This window comes from Nipponia nippon, unplaced genomic scaffold, assembly GCF_047370975.1.
Source record: "Nipponia nippon isolate SJK-2023a ecotype South Korea unplaced genomic scaffold, ASM4737097v1 scaffold_2, whole genome shotgun sequence".
In the NCBI taxonomy this organism is placed as follows: domain Eukaryota; kingdom Metazoa; phylum Chordata; class Aves; order Pelecaniformes; family Threskiornithidae; genus Nipponia; species Nipponia nippon.
Window position 1 is genome coordinate 44,081,861 of NW_028262336.1, and position 23,140 is coordinate 44,105,000.

General features: G+C 37.4%; 1 protein-coding gene across 1 annotated transcript in view; it reads right to left on the reverse strand.

Moving 5' to 3' along the window:
* Window positions 1–23,140, reverse strand: part of POLA1 (DNA polymerase alpha 1, catalytic subunit) — a 207,297-nt gene that overhangs the window by 40,930 nt on the left and 143,227 nt on the right. The window contains exon 36 of the mRNA XM_087756792.1: window positions 4,637–4,733. Coding sequence (XP_087612918.1) covers window positions 4,637–4,733 — 97 coding nt within the window. The remainder of the gene's footprint in view (window positions 1–4,636; window positions 4,734–23,140) is intronic.

Below are 23,140 nucleotides of genomic sequence, written 5' to 3' on the forward strand. Positions count from 1 at the left end.
ACTGTAGAAGCAAAATGAAAACAGTACTATCTTTGAATATTTAACAATACCAGTATTTGAATGGAATAATGATATAGAGCTTACTACACTCTATTTTGATCTCCTGATGACATAGCCATAAAACTACATTGGTTTCCATTTCTGAAGTTAAGGCTTACAGAGCAAGCATACTCCTGTATTTAAACATCACGTGTTTAAAATCACTGATAGTTTACCTATCCTTTTTTCACCCAAATGAACAGAGGATGCTACTACTTTGCTACTCCTGCTGCTTCTTACTGCGCTGACTGTTCACCTAGGTAGGAACGTCTGACTAAACCCACAACCCAGCTTTGAAAAACCAAGTGTAAGAAAGTGCTGAAAACATTTTGAGTATGTTACTAGTCACAATGGAGCACTTTTTCCTTTCCTGATTAAAAAGATAATTCAGAATAAACAGCCCTTATGGTATTATTTGTATCTGTAAATTAGGTGTAAATAGTGGTAGTTAAAATTAAATTGTTTTTTGATCCAATAATAACTGTGCAACAGTTCCTAATTTACAAAGACAGCAAAGAATTTTAGAATTTCAGTTTGCGTAGTGTGAAAACTAAGAACTTTGCACTGTATCACAGTGTTAACACATTGAACTGTATCATGACAGACCTTAAACTTCCAGGTGAATGGAAACATTTGTTTGGAGGATAAATGCTACTATCAGTAATAGGACTAAAGACCCATAACTATATAATCCAGATACTCCTGGATGGTGTAATTGACAGCTAACTTCACCAGTCACTGAAACAATAAAGCATCATGTAGACCAACCAGCTTATTTTTGATTCTTACAGGGAAAACATGGACCAACAACAGCATACAATTATTACAGCAGATCACAAATGAAATATGCATGAACAATGTCGTTGCAAATACTGTAAACACCATACTGGTATAAATAAATAGAAGAATGGTCTGCAAAACATGCTAATTAATCCTTCTGCTGTATTCCACTCTGACAGATTTGACCTATTGAAGGTGTCTAAAAAAAAAAACCCAAACCTATGCAGAGAAGTGGAAAACTCTCCCTCTGTTCCTCCAAAAAAATTCAGGTTTGTAGCTGAAAGACTTAGACAATAGCATACAGGTTTTAAATATGTAAAACTCTAAGAGAAAGAAAATATTCTGTCACCCATTGTGCACAGAATAAGCTTCAGAAAGTAAAGTTCATCTTACATATAAAGAGCTCTCTATAGTAAGTACAGTGAAGCACCAGAAGAAACTGGTTGTAAAACCTGACAAGTTGTAGAACCTGCATCACCAGAGGTTTTTTAAATTCAGCCTATCTTTCAAAAGTAGGCTATGGTATTGATCCTCTTGCAGGGAAAGGGAGCAGGTTGAATGTCTTTTTGAACTCCCACTGATTTCACAATTATTACTTTAGATTCCATTTCAATAAATAGTATGGACCTTCAATATAAATAGCTGAACAAACAAAACCTGTTCTGTAATTAAGGTTCTGTATTTTGAAGAGGCAAGTATAGAAAACGCAAGTGAACTAGTAGCGAAATCTCAAGGTTCTGAATGAGAGAAGACATGAATTCTTTCAAACTACGGTGGAAAACACATTTATATCTTGAATCTCCAGCCATTGAAAAATCTTTTTTTTTTTTTTTTCATAGACGAATACTCCAAGTTGAGTAACAACCTAAAGCTGCTATTTAAGAATAAACAGAATCTACAAAGAAGAACCACTGGTCTTTAAAAACTCAGGAAAAATGGCAATAAAAGGTAGAATCGCCTAAAGCCCATGCAATTTAGGCTTTGAAAAACAACATCCCAAAACAAAGCAAAAACCTCCCCAAACTAAAATCAAAACAACAGTAAATAAGTGGTTTAGTTGCATAAAAAGTAAAAAGGAGATTGAAAACACCAAAGATGTACAAAACCTAAATTAAAACTTTGCTGCCATTTTGTTAAAAGCAATGATGCTGACCACAGGTCAAGGACAGAATGGCTTGTGAATGATGGCATGGAAACAAAATTTTTCGGCTTCCAAGGGAAAATAAACATGAGCTTCATGTTACGAAGGGGAGTTCACTAAATTTCCACTTCACAACTACAACAAAATTGGAATATGAAAACTATTCCAATCCTACAGAGTTTTAAATTAAGTATATCAAATCAGTAACATGTATTAATAGAAAACAGAACACTGGTATCTGTAAAATAAAAAGGTGACCCAAATAGGCATAAGCAATTATCCTCAAGTTCTGCATGTAGTTTAGAGCAACAGAAAGATGACTTCCTCCCAAAGGATATCTGAAAAATGGGACAAAATGGTACATAGTTTTACCAGACTCACCTAGTTAGTCTCTTTGAAGGGAACCAATTTTCAAAGGAAAACTAACAGATTTAATTTATCTGGCCTTAACACCTGCTACAGCACCAATACTGAAATCACTAGCTAGCTGAAGAAGATTATACAATAACTTTCAAACAGCTGAGAAACAGACAAAAATACACCATGCTGAAAGGTAAACTGTCCAAGAGAACAGAAGGTCTTAGCAGAGTTCTTGCAATTCCTCGAGAATTACTCTGGAAACTAATTTTATTGAACTTTCTCCAATTAGAGGTGAGGGTCCAAGAAACATTTTCTGATTAAGGCGGAAGGTAGGAAATTATGTGAATGCAGAAGCCACCATACTATTTTTCAGAGATAATTCATTAACCTTGAAGTCTAAAATTACAAATGAGATTAAGCAGTCCAAAATGAATGAAACCAAGAAAATTAAAGTAAAACAAAATGCCATGAACCTGAGATATGAACTCATGGTTCCAAAATGACAGGAGGAAAAAAAACCCTCAAACCTCAAGATTTCTATCATTACTTAACTACAAGTTAATGATATGATACAGCTATGAACAGGGCATAGGTGACTCAAGAAAGCATCAGCAGAGGTACTTCCAGCAAACGTACAGATCCAGTGTACAAGACACTGGATAGACACCATGTAAAATACAATGTAATTTCTAGTTTCTCATACTCAAAGATTAATTCAACCTAGAAAAGACTGCACACAAAGGTGCTTAGAGGAAGGATCACGCAGCAGAGACCAATTCTTCCTAAAGAATGCTAAGAGTGTCTCTGCCTTAGTTTAAAACAACATAGAGATGTTACGACTGTTTCCAAAAGCATAGTGGAGAGAAACAGGGAAGGAAAAGAAATAAACATCTAGTGAATGGACATAAACCAGCCACAAACAAGTTAGAATGGGAAAATTATAGTGAATTTTCAGCTATCGTAGAACGAGGGTCTGAAACACATCTTGAACAGCAGTGCACGGGGAAGAACCACCCACAGGTTTCAAAATGAAGCGCCATAAACTTGCAGTCCTTGAAGATGTGGTGGTCTGCAGTAGCAGGGGATTGGATGTGATCACCCATGAAGCCTCTTTTACTCTTATGTCCTTATATTAGGCAAGAGATCTACACACAAGTAATTCAGTTTCAGCTAGCAGTAGCATCCACTGTATAACATTCCTTCAGTACATCTACAGAGTTGTACTATACTGAGATGGCTGTACAGCGTGACCTTCTTTGGATGTACAAAGTCATTCTGAAGTGCATCAGAGTGAGTTCACTCTCTTAGAGGGATTGGGAAAGGAAATGAAAACCTCTAATGGAAGAAACTTAAGTACAACAGTCCAAAAACAGACTGTTGCTTATTTGAGCATTTTTTAGCTAAGAGGTTACGCTATTTTGATTTTCATACAAGGCTTATCAAAATAACATTTAGAAAGAGTGATTTTTGTTTAGTCTCTTTCCATCACCCAGCAACCTAGCTGGTGACGCAGGGCAGGGGAGACTGTCAGAGCAGAGCAGCTATCAGAGTAATAGCCTCCAGCAGCAGCACCTTTTCTTCACAGGCAGCACCAGAACCGCACAGAGGATGCGGTGCAAGCGCTCTCTGTGGACAACATGCTTCCCCTGACGTGGTGGGACCCAAACACAGCTTTATTCAGAATTCCAACTCGGCCAAGCATTAGCCCACCTTCAGAAATATTCTTCTGTCAGCTTGAAGATCACTTAGCTGCACAAAACTTGTGGATCCATTACAGCTTAGAATGTTTTAGTTCAGAAATGTTATGGTAATTGGAAGAAGAGAAGAAAAAAAATCTTCCTAATATTAGCTTAATCTGTGTATTTAAGAGAGCTTTGTAGACAATTAGCATTACTGCTTTTCTTGTGCCATCATCTCCTCCCTGATAAAAAGTGTCTCTTCAATATTAATAGTGGAACATAAGTTTTAATTGGCTTTTTAGATATTGTATACGTATGTTTTAATTAATCTATCTACTGAACTGATGTGTCCTTCAAATTTCACGCAAAGAATTTTCTCTAATGGTGTAACATGCAAGAAAAGTACTTTTTCCAAAGCGCAGTCACTTCAAAATAAGAAAGGAGACATATATTGTTAAAGTGGTTAACTCCAACACAACACATTGCTCTTACAGGGGATTCCTAAATCCATACTTTCTTCTATTTTCTGCTTCAGATTATAGCCTCGTAGTTCAGATTTGAAGAGTACAAATGTACTAGTTTCTAGCATGCAAGTTGCTATTAAACTATAGTTAATGAATTAAAAATTTAAACTTACCTTTATCATCTTCAGGAATCACTTTATCCATTGCATACTCCACATCAAAAATGTATCGGTAAAAGCAGAGCTGAGTGTACAGGGCCTTATCAGAATACTGTAATATAAGAAGACGGTAATTAAAAACCCAACTCAAAAGTGTGTCTTTTGCACCCATTTCTAAGTCCACTATCAAAAGAGGATTCTTTCAGGTTTTTTCTAACGGTTCATATGTTCCATTCACGTCAGATTTTGGAACTATTATTATTATTAGGCTGCAAAATCTCTTTACTACATCTCTACACTTTTTCTCACAATTTACACCAAGCATTTATATAAATAATACTAAATTTATCCATTCTTACAGAAACGTAAATCGCATTTATCCATTCTTACAGATACGTATATCACAACAAAATGAAAGCTTTAGCAACAAAATGAAAGTCATAAGAATGATGGGACAAAGCAATAACTTTTGTGCTTTAGTATGTTGTACAATGCAATGATCTCAAAAAAGAAAAAGAATTAAGGTGTATTTTTGATGAATACAGGTGTTTGGCTGTATTCCCTCGCTTCCCCCACATACACACACACAGCTGTGGTTACGTAAATTGTGAACATGCCATTCAAATAAGAACAGGTGCATATATACCTTTACAGCTATGTCATCACCTTGCTCTACACATCTGTGAAGGCTACTGCATATTAGTAATCACACATTTGGTTAAAAAAATCTGCAGGTGTGTACATGTGGAATATGATATACAATTAAACGCTCTGAATGTCAGTTTTGTCAAGCCTCTGTGCTATTCCTCTACTTCAGAAGTACCTGACTGTATGCATTTGTATCACTGTCGCCACTCTGTGCACTAGAAGACTGCTCGAATAGACATGAGATCCATCTTGCCCACGCTATAACTAAACTCTTTCGAGTTAATCTTCTTGAACTCTTGTTCAATAAAACCACATTCCGGTCTCTGCTGTTTAAGATATTGGAGTTCAAATATTGGCCAACAATGGCCTGAAGAGTTGTGCATTACAAAAATCCCAATTAAGAGTGAGATAACCATAACAGCATCAAACGTGGACGCAGTATCCATTTTAATGCATTTAGTACACATGCAGATATGTACGAACTCTTGAAGATTTTCTTGATGAGCTGGAACACCAATGAAGAATGTGGTTAGACCAACGAAAAACTGCAACTCAGTATATACCACAAGGAATGATCTTGAAAATGCAGTGGAAGAGCAACGGGGAAACTATTTCTGCTTATTGGAATTCTGCTTTAACTTAGCTTTTCACTCTTCTACCCAATCAAGCCAAGTTTTGTTACTAAATTCAGCTAATTTTACACTTCCACTGACATGTTATAAAGTATCTATAACTATTAAGCAACTCATGTTGAGACATTTGACAACTATTACTACTGCTTAGTTATTTTTTATATGTTTTAACAGTATATTTTTTTCCACTTCATGTGAACCTATTTTAAAAAAAGACACACAGAAGCTTATTTTATTCCTTATTAGCTATTCTACGATATGCATCATCATTATACTATTATACACCAGTTATTTTTAGTAAATCCTGATTACTGCTTCCTGAAGAAGAAAAAAGGAGGACGACAGCGATTAAGTTATTTGTTTAGTTTTTTAGATTCAGCTATAATTGCTGGTACACATCTCCCTGACTGCACACATGAAGCAGGTTGAATAGAACACTGAAATTACCTCCTTCATAATAGTTTGTTTTGATAATGTATTGTGTGTCGAGATGATGAGAAACAGTTGCTGTCAATTTGATTAGCCATTATATTTTTATGTTAATTGCCATTATTGGGTCCATTCTGTTTAGTGTCACCATAGAAGCCATACAATGTTAGCATAAATAACAAATTGGAGTAAATTAGGAAGATATATTTTTGCCAATTCATTTTAATTGCCCCTCAGTCCTTCCGTCGGTTAACGCAGCTGTTGACCCATAATAAGCGCTAGGTCAATATAGCTGCTTGTCAATTCAGAAATGCAAAGTGCTGTGTTGCTGGTAATGGATATACAACAACCTTTGCCAGCCAACTGAAGCAAACGAATGACAACCCACATGAAAGAATAAAGCATCAGCTATGGAGTTTAGTGACCTGATATTAGTAGGCAGGCTAATTGAAAGTCACTGCTTAAATGGATAAAGAAAATACAAAAATCAGTATGTAAAAATGTATACATGCACACATAGACAGATACATATATATATATACACAAAATTTTTTTTTTTTTACTGATAATGTGCTAGTATCTCCTTCCCTTTAGCTCCCTGCCATATCTTACAATTAGTAATTGGTGGAAAACAAAAGGGTTTGAAGATTTTCATGCAATTAAGTATGAATATTATTGTGTACTTATGAATCCAAGGAAGAGGCACCTTAAATTTATAAGGACTTTAGGAATTACTTGTATCATCACTTCTTATATTTCCTTAATTTCTGATAACCTGTAGGTTTAAAAAAAGGGAAAAAAAGACCAATCCCTAAAACTTCAAACCCAAGTAATATTTTACTTTTAATGGTGAATTTTTTGTGTAAAGAAAACCTGACACCCTTAACATTAAGTAAGAACTTGGGCTAAATTTGTATCATCATTTATGCATTCTTTCTTCCCATGAAAGACTGGTGAATATATGAAAATAAAACTCTATTTTGAGGTTCTTATTTGTTCCATGATGTTTGATTTCTTGATTTCATTAAGAACTGACTTCAGCAGGTAAGTCTGCTTCCTTGACAGCTTCCATTCGTGGAAAGAACACTTTGCTCTTTTCATGCAAGCAAACTTTTTTTTTTTTTTTTTAAATTGCATTTAAAACAGCAATAAACAGATGAAGGAATCAAAGGTATGTAGTTCGCATTCAGCACAGTTATTCACTCCTTTGACAGAAAAAATGAGCTTCTAATATAAAAATAGCAGATGTAATAAAAAAAATTCATTGTGCTTGGCCAACAAAATATTAATTTAAAGAAATCTAGGTTTAATACGGTTGCAGAACTGTTTCTGGTAGCATCAGGAGGCCAACTGCAAATCTCCAACAACCTGCCTTCCCAGGAAGAATTTAAGATTACACAGATTATGTAATACTGAAGGTGTCTTCTTGACAGAACTGGTGAATTACGAACACTAGAAAAGCAAATTTTCCCATGACTAAACACAAAACTAGGGTACAAAATGCTCAGTCATGAAAAGAAAATAATCTCACTCAGCTACCACACATGCCAGGGAATGCTCACTAGGGCATACATTAGGAAAGGAGACTTCACAGATGCAACATATTTGTATTTCTGGAGTTCCTGAAGGTCAGCTATGCCTCCACACGTGCCCAAGTCCACCCTGCTTGACTGCAATGACTAGCTTAGTACTTGTCTTGTCTCTACAGCTGCTGCTGTTTGAACAAGACGCTGGACTGAAGCGTAGCACCGTCTCTTCTTCTGTCTCACAAATGCCTAAAAACTGAGCTCTGGAGCAAGGCCCCCTTGTGCACTCACTCCACGTCTCTCTGGCCCAGCAAACTGTGATGCATTTTTTCCACATCAAAGCAAAATTTCAAGAGGAGAATGGTCCCAGCTCCCTCACTCCGTAACAGTGTAGCCAGTGAGTAGGGGATTTTTCCAGAAGCAGACACAGGTTTGCAGCCCTTCTGGCAAGAACACAGAACTGAACTTGGTTTTCTTAATCTTGCACAGAGAGGGTGGAAAAATTGCCAGTGTCCACCTTTCCTCCTCTTTTTTAGAAATGCCAAAGCTCAACTCTGAAGGTAAGGGGACCTGGAAAGATTTAACCATTGGTGAGCATCTTCCTACCCTAAACACAGTGCCTGAGGAGAGCTTAAGATGCGCTGTCTCTCACCAGCCTTTCTGTTATGGAAGAAAGGTTGGTGGCAGCTGCATTTAGGTGTTGAAATTAGAAGGCCCCTCCCTCAGTGCTGTCTGTTTTGGATTACATCCCAAGGAACTTCAGTTGAGATGCCTCATCCTCCTCCCTCCTGTTAACAGGGTGCCTGAGTGGCTAACACACCAACCTTTAAAATCCATTCAGTAGCTAAGGGCAGCATGGTGACCTAGAGAATCCAGGTAAGAAAGGTCTGAGGAAAGGAAAAAGGGAAAAATAAACAGAAGGAAAAGTTGATGAAAATTCACAACAACAAGGTAGCAGAAGAGAGAACTAATGATTCTAGTTCTGATGTTTTACTAGCCTAGATAAAGTGCTATTCTACTAAACACCTTTAAGCGGCATGTAAAACCTCCATGTCTTGAAAGCGTACGTTTGCACAGGCCAGGAAACCAAATACCCTTACTTAGATTTATTTTCTTTGAACCACTGTGAATTCCTGTATTAACCGAAGTAAGATGTGATGGTCAATGCTTTTTATATTACTCATATTCCTCTACAGTAGGTTGAAGTCTTGTTTACTCTTTGGCATCTCCCTACTTCTCTACAGTCCCACCACACTCATGACCCTTTAAACCTTTTCTGCATTCTCATTTTTTTTCCTGCCCTTTTGCTTTCTTCTGCACCTGACTCTCTCCCATTTCTTCAAACCCTCTCCGTGGTTATTTTGTATTCTTTGTCATTTACTGTTTTCCGTTGTGTCACCTATGGTTTTATGGATGATGAAAGCACCAAGAAATTAAAAAATAACACAAAAAACTCCCCCTTCTAGTTTGCTAACTCTATTAGACTGCTTTGCAAAGGAGATAATTTCCACAGGCTACAGAATTTATTTGTATTACTTCAATTAATTATAATACAAAACAGTGGCACCACTTCATTAATCAGCTGCTTGAGAGAGTTACTTTTGTGAAAAGCGTTTTTGGTAATTTGATTAGAAAGAACAGTGGCTCTTACTACTGCGATATGATTCAGTATGTCCATCAAACAAATCCTTTAGAACTCACAGTTAATACTTTAAAAACAGGAAAGAAAGAAAAGGAAATAGAAAAGAAGTCTCTTGGCAGAAAAATGTGTCTCAGAGACTCTCTCAAGGCTTAAATGTAATGGAGCAAAGCGTACAGGAAATACTTCAGTGCTTTGAGAGGCATTTCCTCCCCTCCCCCCCTTAGAAAGATGCAGTAATTAAAACCTAATTATTATCTTCATTTTAAACAAAACCTAAAGTGAATACCAATTAATAACAACATACTAATGAGCATCTGCTGTGATGAAATTGAATATGAATGTGCTGCAAATTTCGGGTAATTTATTTTTTCGGGGAAGCGCCACTGGTCTCAATCTACTGCTCGAAGATTGTATAGACTGTACACATTTTCCATCGTGTCTCTCATGTGCAGCAATTTCTGTTTGCAAAAAGAGGGCATAGCTCAGCTTTGTGGATGTTTATATATCCAAATGCTATCCACGCTACAATGATTTCAAGGCAATAAACTGAAGCGTAAGACCGTGTTTTACACACCTCACATATTCTTTTGTAAAACCAGAGCAGTTGCACCGCACCAGGTTCACACAGCCCCTATTCACCATCAGATTCTCAAGGCAGACGCTCCCACACGAAAAGAGCTCATGAAGTGTGAACTAATGTTACACTAAATACTCATAATGTGCCTACCCCTCGCCTCATGCCAATGCTGGTGTACACTGAAGTCTGGTCTTCTTGTGCGTCACAAAACCTTGTTAAAACACGGTGCCGGTCTGTGTCGAATAGGCTGAAATAAACTGTGCACCTAAAATAACTACTTCACATAAAACAAAAAAAGGTGAAATAAAAGTACATCTGAATTGCAGCCTTTATGCTTTAGCATACAAACGGTTTTTGAAAACTTACACCCAATTCCATTAAAAACATGAGATGGTTGGTCACCATCTTTCCTGACAGCAGCATTGGTTATAAATTAAAGGGGGCGGGGGGGGGGGGGGGGGCAGCAGACGGGATGGGGAAGACACAGTTTCTCCAAACTGTCCACCCCCCTCCATCACTATTGGGTTCTTTTAGTGATTATGACTCACAGAGTCCACTAAAGAAGTAAAAGGAAACTGAAACAGATGTGACAGGATTTGGATACGATGAAATTTTCTCCAGTACTTGTGTTAACAGGCATTATATGATGAAAGAAGAGGTTCTTCCATATACATGCAGGCGTCAATGGAAAAAAAAAAAAAAAAAGCACAGAAGACTGGATATTCTTGTGTATTATGAGAATTTTTTTTTCCATTAAATAGCTGAAATGAGAAGAACTTTTGCTGGTTTAAATTCTGTCTAGCAATTGGTGAGAACATTACAGAGGATCTAACTACAAAAAACAACTCTGGACTGCAGTGCCAGCAAAATAACAGAAAAGCAGGTGAGGAACTGGGTGAAGAACAGATGACGACACCTGCTGACAAGGGACACCGGACTGAGTGAAGGGGTTAACAGAACACCTCCAGGGTGGATCCCGACAATTTCTAAACATTCTACTAAACGTTTTCATTAAGAAACCCTGGCAAAAAAGTAGCTCGCTATTAACAAGATTTAGGAGGCATGAACATGGCAAAACAGAAAAGGAAGGGAATTTAATAAGCGAAATATTTCTGGCCGTAACAAAGAAGCTGAATGAATTATCTAAAACCAGGGAGAGTACCAAGCTGGAACTGTTCTGCTTTGAGGATTCATAAGATGACGCCTCAAGGCATATGGCACAGACACAAGACGAACAGCAAGTGCCAGCAGACCAGGCAGTACTTACCTATAGAGCTCTGGAGGAATGCAAGGATAAAGCTGTTGGACCACTACTGGTGGTGGATCACCTCTACGTAAAGCTGGCAGCGTAAGCAAAGACATGAAATAAACCCTGTTCCTCTTCCTTGGAGACATGTTGGTTTTTAAATAAAAAGACTGAGTGTCATCTGTGCTTAACAGTTTCTCATTTTAATGATATGTATGCAACCTTCTCCCCTACTCCTGGTCTTATGTGTGCTCTAGGGCTCATCTAAGCACGTGGTAAACCAAATTCAACTCACTAATCCAGCAAAAATTACTCAATCTTTTCTAATCTGGTAGAAAACTAACCCCCAAAATCTAACTGCCTCCCTGTGTGGTCAACAGCTGGCACAAGGCGAAACAGCAAACTGCATGGTAGCTGATGTGAATAAGCCAAACCAGCTACTGCTAGCAAGGGAAGACAGTGTGTTCCCCTGCTTTTAGTCTTGGGTTCAAGCTCTGCCTTGCACCCACGTACTCCAGCTCATCTGAGCAGCGCAATAAGACCTGTCAGTGAGAACACAAGTCTTAGCTAAGAATCACTCTTTTCTGGGGTGGGGGAATCACTTGCCTCACATACCCTCAGTACACACATGTCACTGAGAAGTGTTCTTTACTCTGAAATTTTCAGCATCAAGATGTTTATGACTAATTTTTCATATTACTAATATTTAATACAATTATACAAAAGGCAAGCACGTAAAACTTGTGACTGAGTCTTGAACAAGACCAGACACTATCTACTCTGAGGTATCTTTTTTCTAAGAACGTTATAACAGCAATCAATGACTTACTGTACAGAAATTAGCTCTAAAGATGTTTTATGTGTGTGCACATGTGTATATGTATACATGTCTATGCACTGCACATATGTATCTCTGCACATATATATGAACACAGACATTTTAATAAAAATACAATAGCAAACAATAAATATAACATAGAAATTTTAAAATAAATATACTACTATTTTATATAAATATTACTATTTTATATAAATATTATTCCAGATTCTAAGAAAAGTCCAGAAACAGCCCTCAAAATGAATAATGAAATGAATAAATAGCTGGTTTTCATACAGAAAGTTCATTAAGTTGATAAACAGGATGACATGAGGTGGTTAACTCCCATACTAGGAAATGTCACCAAGGTGGTTCCTTTGGTCAGTTCTTCCCTGCTAAACAAAACAGGGCTAACTAGTGAGCTCAAGCACTGAACTGTTACTGTCCATATTACTAAATTTTTAACGTTTGCCGACTGAGTTTAGGGCCCTGACAATTGACTATCTAAGACAGCGATGGAGCATGGCTCAGAAGATGATGTGCCTGGACTGTTCGTACTGGCAATACGGATCTGATCGCACTTCAGCAGTCCCGAGCTCTGCCCCAACAGACTTTGAACTCACAAGCATCCCCACATAACGAGCACGCAACACACTATCAGCTTCAAGCTCATGTTGTTTTAAAGCCTCTGGATCTACGAAATGTACACCACGGCCAATCACTGGCTTATGTATACAAACACCTGTAATCTTAGGTTTCTGGTCAGAGTATACTTACTTGACACTGGTCCTGACAGTGCAATAGGAGAAAAAGGTACAAGATTTGGTTTTATCCAAATAATTCAAGACTTTGCATTCTAAATCAGATGAACGAAATATATTCCAAAAAAATGAATTTCGTCTGTAATCTGCCTCATGGATCTGGAGAGGCTCTAGAGTATTCATGCTCTCCCTCTGAAAGCAGTATCATTGTATAACTGAGGAATTCGCAGGCCAACCAGTCTGGAGCCTGAAGATCCATCCTACACTGATGTACTTCAGGATGGGGATTGTACAAGAACTCTCAAAACTATCATCTACAGCAGAAAGGTTAAGATTTGAGGTTTTTCGCATCAAACCAAACAAAGGAGCTTTACTGGACAGCTGGTGAAAGACAGACATCACTCTGGAACCGGACTCACCCAGCAGCACATACAAGCAAAACTATTGTTTTGCAGATACAAAAATTGTATCTGCCCAAATGCATTGAACATTACTCTGGAGAGGTACCAGCATGATCCCAAAATCGACTGTATTTTAAGAGCCTCTGATCATGAATATTTGCACACTTCAAATAAATTGGTGCTTGAAATAAGCAGCATATAGAAATGCTCCTAAAACATATCCTCTCCTTGGTGTACAAGACAAATCTAATAAAAAAAAAAATCCATGTTTACGTTTTTAAGAAAAAAACAAGCACTTTCAAAGTAAGCTGCTCATTCCTGGATTTCTGGAATTGCCTGACCCTTGACAATCTGGGCTAAGAAGCAGTTAACAGAAAAGGCTTGGTGAAACAACATTAAAATTGAAAACCACCTCTGTAAAGCAAAGCTGTCGTTCTGTTCTGGAGATAAAGTGCCATGGCCAAGTATTCCCCATCTATCTAAAGTCTTACAGAACAAGCTAGTACAGCTCCAGAGCTCTGTCTCATTCTAGAGAACTGATGGATCTACTCAAGGAATGAAGAGCACTCATAGCAGCTAACTACAGGTCATCTGCTTATTCAAAACAGAAAAAATAACCACACGCATATGCTCATCACTGAACAGAATTCTTTCACCTTTCAAGTAATTTCATATATTTCCATAAAAAAATTCTAAAATCATGATGTTCTTTCTAACAAACAAGAACTGAATTGTAAATATCCAGGAAACTTCCCTTACAAAAAGATGTGTTAGTACAACTGAAAGAATCAAACAATTAGGACTCTGTACAGCTGAAATCTGCACACAAAACCTCTACCCTTACTCATGGAGAACTGCTCCTCATGGAGAATGCAAGTCAGACCCTATTTCTCAGGACCCATATTTCTCACAGCTGGAAACCAAATCAATCAAGTGGGGCCCAACCAAGACGACTATATGAAACCGCCTTACTAGGAGTAAATTCTGCCTGCAGGGAAAAAATCTGCATAAGGTAGCTCCCAGACCAGAACACAAATCAACCATCTATCAGCTGCAGTCCTATTTCATGGCAAAGACAGAAAGGCCGTTCCTAGAGGCCTGAGGCTACTAGAGGTCTCCTAGAGGCCTGCAGACTAGGCGTAAGGCTGCTTTTTTACCATTTCATGCAATCTGCTGACATGTTCAAGAATGGTTATGTATTGCCAAGGATGAGCAAAAGGTTATTCCTCATTATCTTATCCGAGGCACATTTTGAGTCTTCTGTCTGCTTCTGAAAACAGAGGATGCCACTTCTGATGTTCACATGCAGGATGCTATGGATAACAATGGAAAAAGTTGATAGAACAAGTCCTGCTTTCACAATCTAGACTGAAGTAACAACAGTTAGCTCTACTACCTTGGCAATGCTAGGTTAACAGTTGGACTTAATGATCTTAAAGGTCTTTTCCAGCCTAAACAATTTATGACTCTATGAACAAGTTTCAATTTGGAAGTGAGATATTTCTGTTTACATAAATGATTTTAATTTAGTTCTGTATTTGCAACCTTGATATTTATTTACTTTTTTAGAAATAAAATCTTTTCTCACTGATTGATTCAATTTACACAAACATTCGGCACTTGTCAGCTATCCAGAAGCATACACTGTAAAAGTGCAATCTGTGTAAGCAACTTGGCTTATACATATTTATTTAAATTACGATTTTGTTAAGAAATGGGTAACGTTGCATTTCTTTTCTACAAAATAATTTACTAATATTTGTGAAAGCCTTTTTTTAACTGAATCTTGATTATCATTCAACAAGCACAAGTACAGTATTTAAAAACTGGTTTATTAGTAAATAAACAACACTATAAATAGGCTAGATACACAAGCAAATAAGCTTATCTAAATATGTTTTAGATGTAAAAGCGTGCATGTGAAAACAAAAAAAAGTATCATTTACAGAGAGGGGACTAAACAGACTGCTTTAGATTACCATACTCCTGTTTCTCAAGACTTCAGGACTCATTCCCTCAATTCTAGGTTTTAGCAAGAGAGTAAAAAGTTTGAAAAGCTAGATTTCTGCATTCAACTCCTAGTTTCTCAATTTTTAATGAACTATTCTTTGAGCTCAAGTAGTTAAATAATCTGAAGCAAGGAATTAATCTGCTGCAGAGGACACTATTTTGCCTAAAGCAAATTTGGCATTTCAGTGAATTTGAAAAGGCTTGGAGTCAATGTTCCTACTCATTGATCTTGATTTTTTTTTTTTTTAGAAGTTAAGATAATAAGGAAACTAGGCTGAGATATGAAAATGTTTCAGCTACTCATCATACACCCTGAAACATTTTACTATTAGATGATCAGAATTGTTAAGAGATCGACTGAAGTCCCCATCTCTATGGTCCCAACAATATAAACAAGCAACTCCTGAAACTTCTCAGACTATGCAAGATTACCACTTCAGCTGGAAAGGCAGACTTTCAATACAGTTTATTTAACTTGCTTAACTTACTCTGGAGCCAGGATGTACACAGGTGACTTCTCTATTAAATAAGATCTTTCTTCCTCTGTTTTGGTTAGACAAACTGTCTCCAACAGGTTATAGTAGCACCTATCTGTCTGTAGCAGTGTATATGGTCAGCTTTATCAATGCAAGTCTTGAGCTCATGTCTCTGAAGCAGCTCTCTCAGACTTTAATACAATGGCTCTCTACTAAATGCATAAGAAAAGTCACGTTATGCAGATGACAAAGCAAAGGAAAGCATCTTTTCTGTGGGTGGCACCAAAATGTTGCTATCAGTTGTGTACAAAGGCACATCTCAATGACTTGTAAGGCAACTTTATCTACTATCCGAGGGTTGAAATCAATGGCAGCACTTTAGGTACCAGACACAACTCCAATAGCTTATTATGCTGCCATCTGCTCCTTCCACAAATAGTCAATGTTATGCAGGATTTACCCCCATATGCTTTCCTTTCTGGGCAAAACATAGGTTATTTTCAATAGCCTTTTCCGTAATTCAAAATGGTTTCTTCAGCACCAAAAGTGGCATTGGCATCAGTGTGTACACTAATTTTGATTGCATTTTATTTTTTAATGCCATCTTCTCTACATACATCTCTGGCATTGTCTACCAGTCTAACAGTGTTCTGGGTGACACAGGTTTCACCAGACGATGCATGTTTAAAACTGATTGTTATTGATGTCAATTTTGTAGACTGCTTTGGAAAAAACAGAGATTCTGTCCTGCATCCTTCAATTGACAAGTCCAAACAGGAAGAGAGAGAGTCACCAACCCTGAGATTATCCACATAGAAAAGGAATTAGTCCACCTAAGAACAGGCAAAGATTAAAAATTTTAGGTTTTGATTTTGTCAGCCGCTCTGATGAGTGAGGTCAATAGTGTGTGCGTATGTTCCAGGAGAAAAAGAGTAGGTCAAGCACTACCCCCTTACCCCCCAGTGAATTTTCATTCAAGAGGTGCTGAATAAAGTTCAGAAAAAAGTATACAACAGTCTGGAGGGTTATTCTGAAGATTCTCAAAAGCTTCAAAAATGTATTGGATGAGTTATGTCTGAGTTACCGAAGCAACTTAGTAACACATGAAAAAGTAAACACACTTACAAATTAAAAAATGATCCTCTAATAACATGATGTGAACAATCTCAATTACCTACTCATTTAATGGGACACCCCAAAACATGCAACTAAACTGTAATGAATTTAATAGTTGTGACAGAGACAGCTCTGTAGCTCATTAATAACTGTAATCTACGTAGTCCTTTTATTGTCATTGTTTATTGTTTCTAGTGTGGATAGGAGGGACTATGTGTTATCTTCCACAGGTGCTTCCTATGTAACACAGTTTAAAAGAAAAAAAAAAAAAAAAAAAAAAAAGAAAACCAGAAATGCCCATCACCATGATGTACTGTAACTAGACCCTCATAATATGAGCAGTAGGACTTTTTATATGGAGTTCATTAATGTTAATGATTCTGTGTGTAATAATCACAGCTCTGGAAACGATCAACTGGCAACTTGACATGGGGTGGGGATGGAGCACAAGATTGAAGCTGCCATTTTTCCAGTTTCCGTGCTTATTATTTGAATGGTGTCTCCTTGCTTCTCACAAGTGCAAGGAGTCCAAGCTGATTATTACTGAGTTATCGTCACACAAATGAAACTATGAGGTTACTATTAAAATTCTTCCTTCCACTGTCAGTTACCTTAACCACAGATATTTAGACGAAGACCCAAGAAATAAATTTTAAACAAAACATATGAAGAATAGATACTTCCAAGCAAGGCATCTCCACTAAATGAAAACTGTTTGTCTGCAAACTGTTGAAAAAAAATTGTATTTTTAAGAATAGAGATTGCCATAAACAATCATCTTCAATGGATTAAATCTTAATGATTCCACACTGAAAAGAGATTGGTGACAAACAATAACTGATTCCTCTAATGGGAAACCCTCTCAAAGTGATTATTTTTACATGTAGCTGAAGGAAATATTGGTTTAAATAAAAATAATAGGTTTCTTGCTGCTAGAGAAAAGCAAAAGGTGTTGAACCATGGTAGCAACCTATGAAGTAATTAGCTATGATTGAAAGAGCTCCAATTACAAAGTAAGCAAAATGGTGACTGGAGTATTTTTCATCATGGAGAGTATACTCTGGCAAGTTATGGCTCTGACAGAGATGAGAGAAACCTTGGACACCAAGAACTCTGCTGAACCTGGGTAAAAATGTGAAACGCTACACACTCACAAAAGTGACAAAAAGTGATCTTTCCACAGTTCCATTCTCTAACAGGAAAGGAACTGTTGGTATTTAAATGTTAGACAAGGACAGAGGAGACCTGTTTTCCACCTCAGTTTCTGCAAAGAGCTGCACACCACTAGGTGAATCTCTAGGCCTTCTGGTAATTTCAGCTCCCCTTCTGTAAAGTTAGGGCATCTGCAAACAGTGTTGGGTGTTAATAAAAATTACTAAAACAGTGAGGCACTAGATACTCTAGCATCATCTATTAAAAAAAAAACAAAAAAAAAACCCCAACAGTGTTCTAGAGATTAGCCCTTCCTTCAGGGGCTAGTATGAAGTTTGCTTTTTTTTGCCTTGGACATACACATCTCTCCAGGCAGAACTATCTGGTTGTATTAGGAGTTTTGAGTGTTCACATTCAACAAGTGAAGAAGTTGTAAATTTAACCTTTCAAACTTTACAACAAACTCTTAAAAATAATACAGACAGACAAACTGCATGCTGCTACTTTGCCCTGGCACCAAAACACTAAAGCAGGTCAGGTATTTCTTTAAAAATTAAATGTTATTTTACCAAATACAAATTATATTATTTTACCAAATACAACGGAAAAGACAAAAAGTAATTTGTGAGGTTCCAAACTGGCAAAGCAAGAGATCTTGTGACAATAGGTCTTCCAGACAAAAGTCTGTAGGAAGCTCAGAAGCAGTGTCTAAGTGTCAGCAAGCCTCACAGGAAAACCATGCATCTACTTTGCCACATTTCTGAGTAACTTCTGGAGGGTAAGCTAGAAGAGGAATGTGGTGTAGTTATTAATAGCGTATGTACCTCCAAGTGCAAGGGATGGTTTGTCTCTAGGACAAAAGAAAAGCAGCTGGTTGCGACAGGAAGACATGGAACACCCCTGTGAAAACCTTCCTTAACAGCGATCTGCTGGTCAGAGTGACAATTTGTTCATTTAATAGTTTCAATAAACTCCTTTTTAAAAGAATTTTCTCACTTTTGTCTCAGAGTAGTAATCTAATTATTTATAACTAGTAGCTTTTCATTAAGAAGATACTTAACTTCTCTGATGATAGTGTCAAAAATTTTCCTGAGATGTTCAGCGTATCCAATACGAAATTAGATCAGTTGCTTCCAATAAATACTGGACTTGGTGTCCCCCAAGGGAAGTTAAAATGTGTAATCAATGAATATAACATTTACTGTTCTGAACTTAAGATGCCTTAATGAGAAGTACAATGATACAAGACAAACCTTCTTCCCATAAACAAGTAATCCTAAGAGTTAAGAAGCCTTACCAGAAACATCTCCCTCCTTTCTAGTGATCAGGCAGAACATATGGGTACTACAGTACACAAACCTTCAAGCTATGCACTCGTGTATGTTTCAAAGGTGGGAATCCACTTAGCAGATAAATTGAGAATGAAAAGAATATGGCCTCCAGTGTACAAAAGCAAGGAGCTTTCTCACAAGACTTCCTCCCCTCTTCCGTCCGCCAGTGACTGCAGCTACAGCACTGCCATAAAAAGACAACCCATAACAGCAGGAAAGAGGGGAACAGAGAATTTTTGTAACGGGACAGACATTTCAGAAACTTTTCAGCTAGAACTAGTGACATCTGAACTTGAATTTCAGTCAGATGGTTCACTGATCATGGTGCAATGCTTGTAAAAAACATTTGATCAAACTGGACAGGTCAGATAAAACTGTGGTATTGCTCTCAGCAATACTAGTTTCCATTCAAAGAGGTGAACTTCACCAGTTATAACACTCCTAGTAGAAGGATCTGATGTCTACTAACATTCTAGTCAAAAGGAAAAACTGTAGACTTTGTCATATATTGCCAACACTGGCATTAGAATAAATAACACCACCATTTACCTACACACCCACAAAAATTAGCCCAATCACAACAGAATGCATGGTAATTTTTCTAGTAACTTAAAAAAATTAATTGCAAAGACTCACTTCTCCTCCTCCTCTCAATAACTTATCTGTAATCACAACCTCAGCTAACTGAATTTCATCCTCTTCCTGAGGAACCACATTATTTTTCATCGGATACCAAATAGACCCATCTTGAAACTTGAAACACAATGATGTTCTCTGCACCAAGCCTCTTCTTGAATACACAATTTTAGTTGCTAGCCAAGTCTACCTCATGAAGGAATAGAAGTAGAGAAAGAAGCTAGGTTTCAGTAACCAAAAAAAGCAGCTAAGCAGACTGCCTGTGGTGATATGTAGTTTAGAGAAATTCAGAACCAATCCAACAAAATAAAACTATCAGTAGGCATGATGCTGGCTCTCCTTGGAGCTCCTCCTTCCTAGTGCTTCTTAGTGGGTTCATGCTGTGGCAAGGACCCACTAGTGAACTTGCGTTACTCCAGTAGAAAGCAAGCCCTTTGAACAACAGTGGATTAAGAGATACTGGTAATCAGATTTCTCAAAATCTAACAAAATATAAGCAGTTTTGGCCATTCCACCTTCAAATGCATCTCCAACCCTTCCTCCATTAAAAACAAACAAACAAACAAAAAACAACCAAAAAAAACAACAATCCAAAACAAACCAAAAAAACAACAAAAAAACCCCTGAAATTTAAGGACCAGGGAAAGTATTCATACATACATACAATAAAAATGTCAATCATGTAGTCTTAAACAAGACTGGAAATAAAGAAATGACCTTATCCTTTACAGTATCATGCAGCACCCCAGTGCCCACATTACAGGGAATAAAAAGACGAACAAGGAAGAGGACATTCTATCTGACTGCCCAGAGCAGCTGCTCTCAGAGGATTTAGTAACAATATTTAGAAAAAGTAAAAGGAAAAATGTAGCACTCAAAAGTTTCTGGCCCAGGAAAAGTTGGATTGGCTAATTAGCTGCTTTTATAAGCTAGACAGGATGACAAGAGCACCTAATGAAATGTACTTACAGCAAAATATAATGTCAATAATCATCGTTATTGTTTTATACTCTTGTAGCTTTTTCCTTAAAAAATTATGATTTTAACATTGTTATTCTTAAATCTTATACAATTTAAAAGCTCATTCCAAATCTGCACAGCAAGGCAGCTGATTTCCACAGGTACGACAACGCTGACACACAAACACAAGGCTGCTCATGTAGAGGCCAGGTCCACAACGCTCATCAAGGCAGCTAAGAGTGCGTCTGAATCAAAGGCTACCAAGGGAATTCTTCAGAAATACTACCGTTCGCCTTCTGCTCTCCACAAGGAAACTCTTTAGGATTTTTCATCTTCCTAATAAATCCAAGACTCTTGCTAGTAAGGGTGCACACATGTCAAGTTCAATACAGCAAAATATAGCCAGCTGGGAAAGCTTAGTATTTCCGTCATTCTTACAGCTTTTACAAAAGACACAGTTTTCTTCATTGTTTTTTCATTACAACCTTTCATCTTTTATTCACCAAATTTATATATCCCACTCAATTTTATCTTCACTACACTGTGTAAGTCTGCAATGGAAATTGTCTGTTGAAAGGATGTAATCTTTAATACATTATTTCTTCACAAGGCTTCGAGATTATACTATCTACGTTAGGTCATCAGTAACTTTTTGTGAGGTGATGCACTGGATGTATTCAGTCAAGAACTGTCAATTCTCTTGTTAAGGTTTACACAAGTACAAGGGAACACTACAAGCTCAAAATTATTTTTTTTTTTGCAAAAAGTTGGGGGAGGTGTGGATTTTAAAAGAATATTTGTATAGCCAACAATGAATAACTTTGTACATACAGTACAGCTAACCAGAGGAGCTGTCGCAACCAGAAAATTCATTTTTACCATAGCTAGCTCATTGTTTGGAGCTTCTATATATTTCTGCAGTTGGGATGAGGAACGAGGCTGAAAGAGGAATGAGGCTGAATGCTGACTGGAAGACATAAATTAGGTTAGATAACAACAACCTTGTGTGGCAGCAGGAAAGCAGCCAAACCTCGTACTATTTATTATCCATGCCAACAGACTGTTTTGTTAGGTGAGGATTTTTGAGTGGTTTTCAGCAAGGGGAAGAGCACGCTAGCCTTCGCATCCTTATCATGCAGTACTCCTCTATATCATGCACTAGCTGGAACCTCTGAGCTGTCTTAACAAGATCACCCGTGCAAAAAATCTAGCCAGCAGGATTAGAGCACTGATGAACAATAAAATAAAAATCTGAGAAAATGGCAACATTTTCTTATCCATGTGGAAGTTCTGAAAAGTATTCTTTACCATTTCTGCTACCTGGGTATTCAGAAGCATGGCATTCAACAAATCAACTAGATCATGAAAACAGAGTAACCAAATGCATATATGCCTCTTCAGGCAAGAAGTTTAACTACTTCTGTCAATCCATCCAGCTCATGAACACCAGACTTTCATGTTCTACATGAGATAAGGAAAATGCTTTTCTGCTCCATAGGTTAAGTACCTCATCACAGGGTTATCAAAAAACTTAAAAGTACCTTTCGGAGCGTTGTGCAATCTCAAAAGGAGTTTAAGGTTTATGAGACAGAACATGAATATTTCAGTTTTGTCCACCACCAGGTGATTAAACAAGATAACCCATTTTTCAGATCAAATTATGGTGAAGGTTTCACCATAACTGTCTTAGCATAACCTGTTCAAAACTTTCCCACAAAGAAAAAGACTGGAAAAACCCTGTCTCATACATGATGAAATCTGTTATCATTACCATTTAGTTCCTAGAACATAGCTTTAACAAATGCTATTTCATAGCTTCTGTAACTTTCCCCACTTTCTTATGCTCTAGAAGGGAATGTCATTAACCACACCATCAAAATATCAAGAAATCCAAAATGGTGGTGAATTAATTCCTTCACACTTCACGAAACACGTAACAACCAACTCCATGGGAACTACACTTATTAGAAGTTAATTCTTCTCTACTAGCCCTTCTCTCCTTGTTCTAGCGTTGTCCAGTCCTATCTTGCAATTACAGTCAGTTTCCGCATGAGATCTACCAAAAGCACTAAGTGATTCTAGTGTGTCTTCCTCATGCTGGACCCCTCTCTAGAAGTGAATAAAGCGTTCTCTTTCAGATGCGATGAAGGTGATGCACG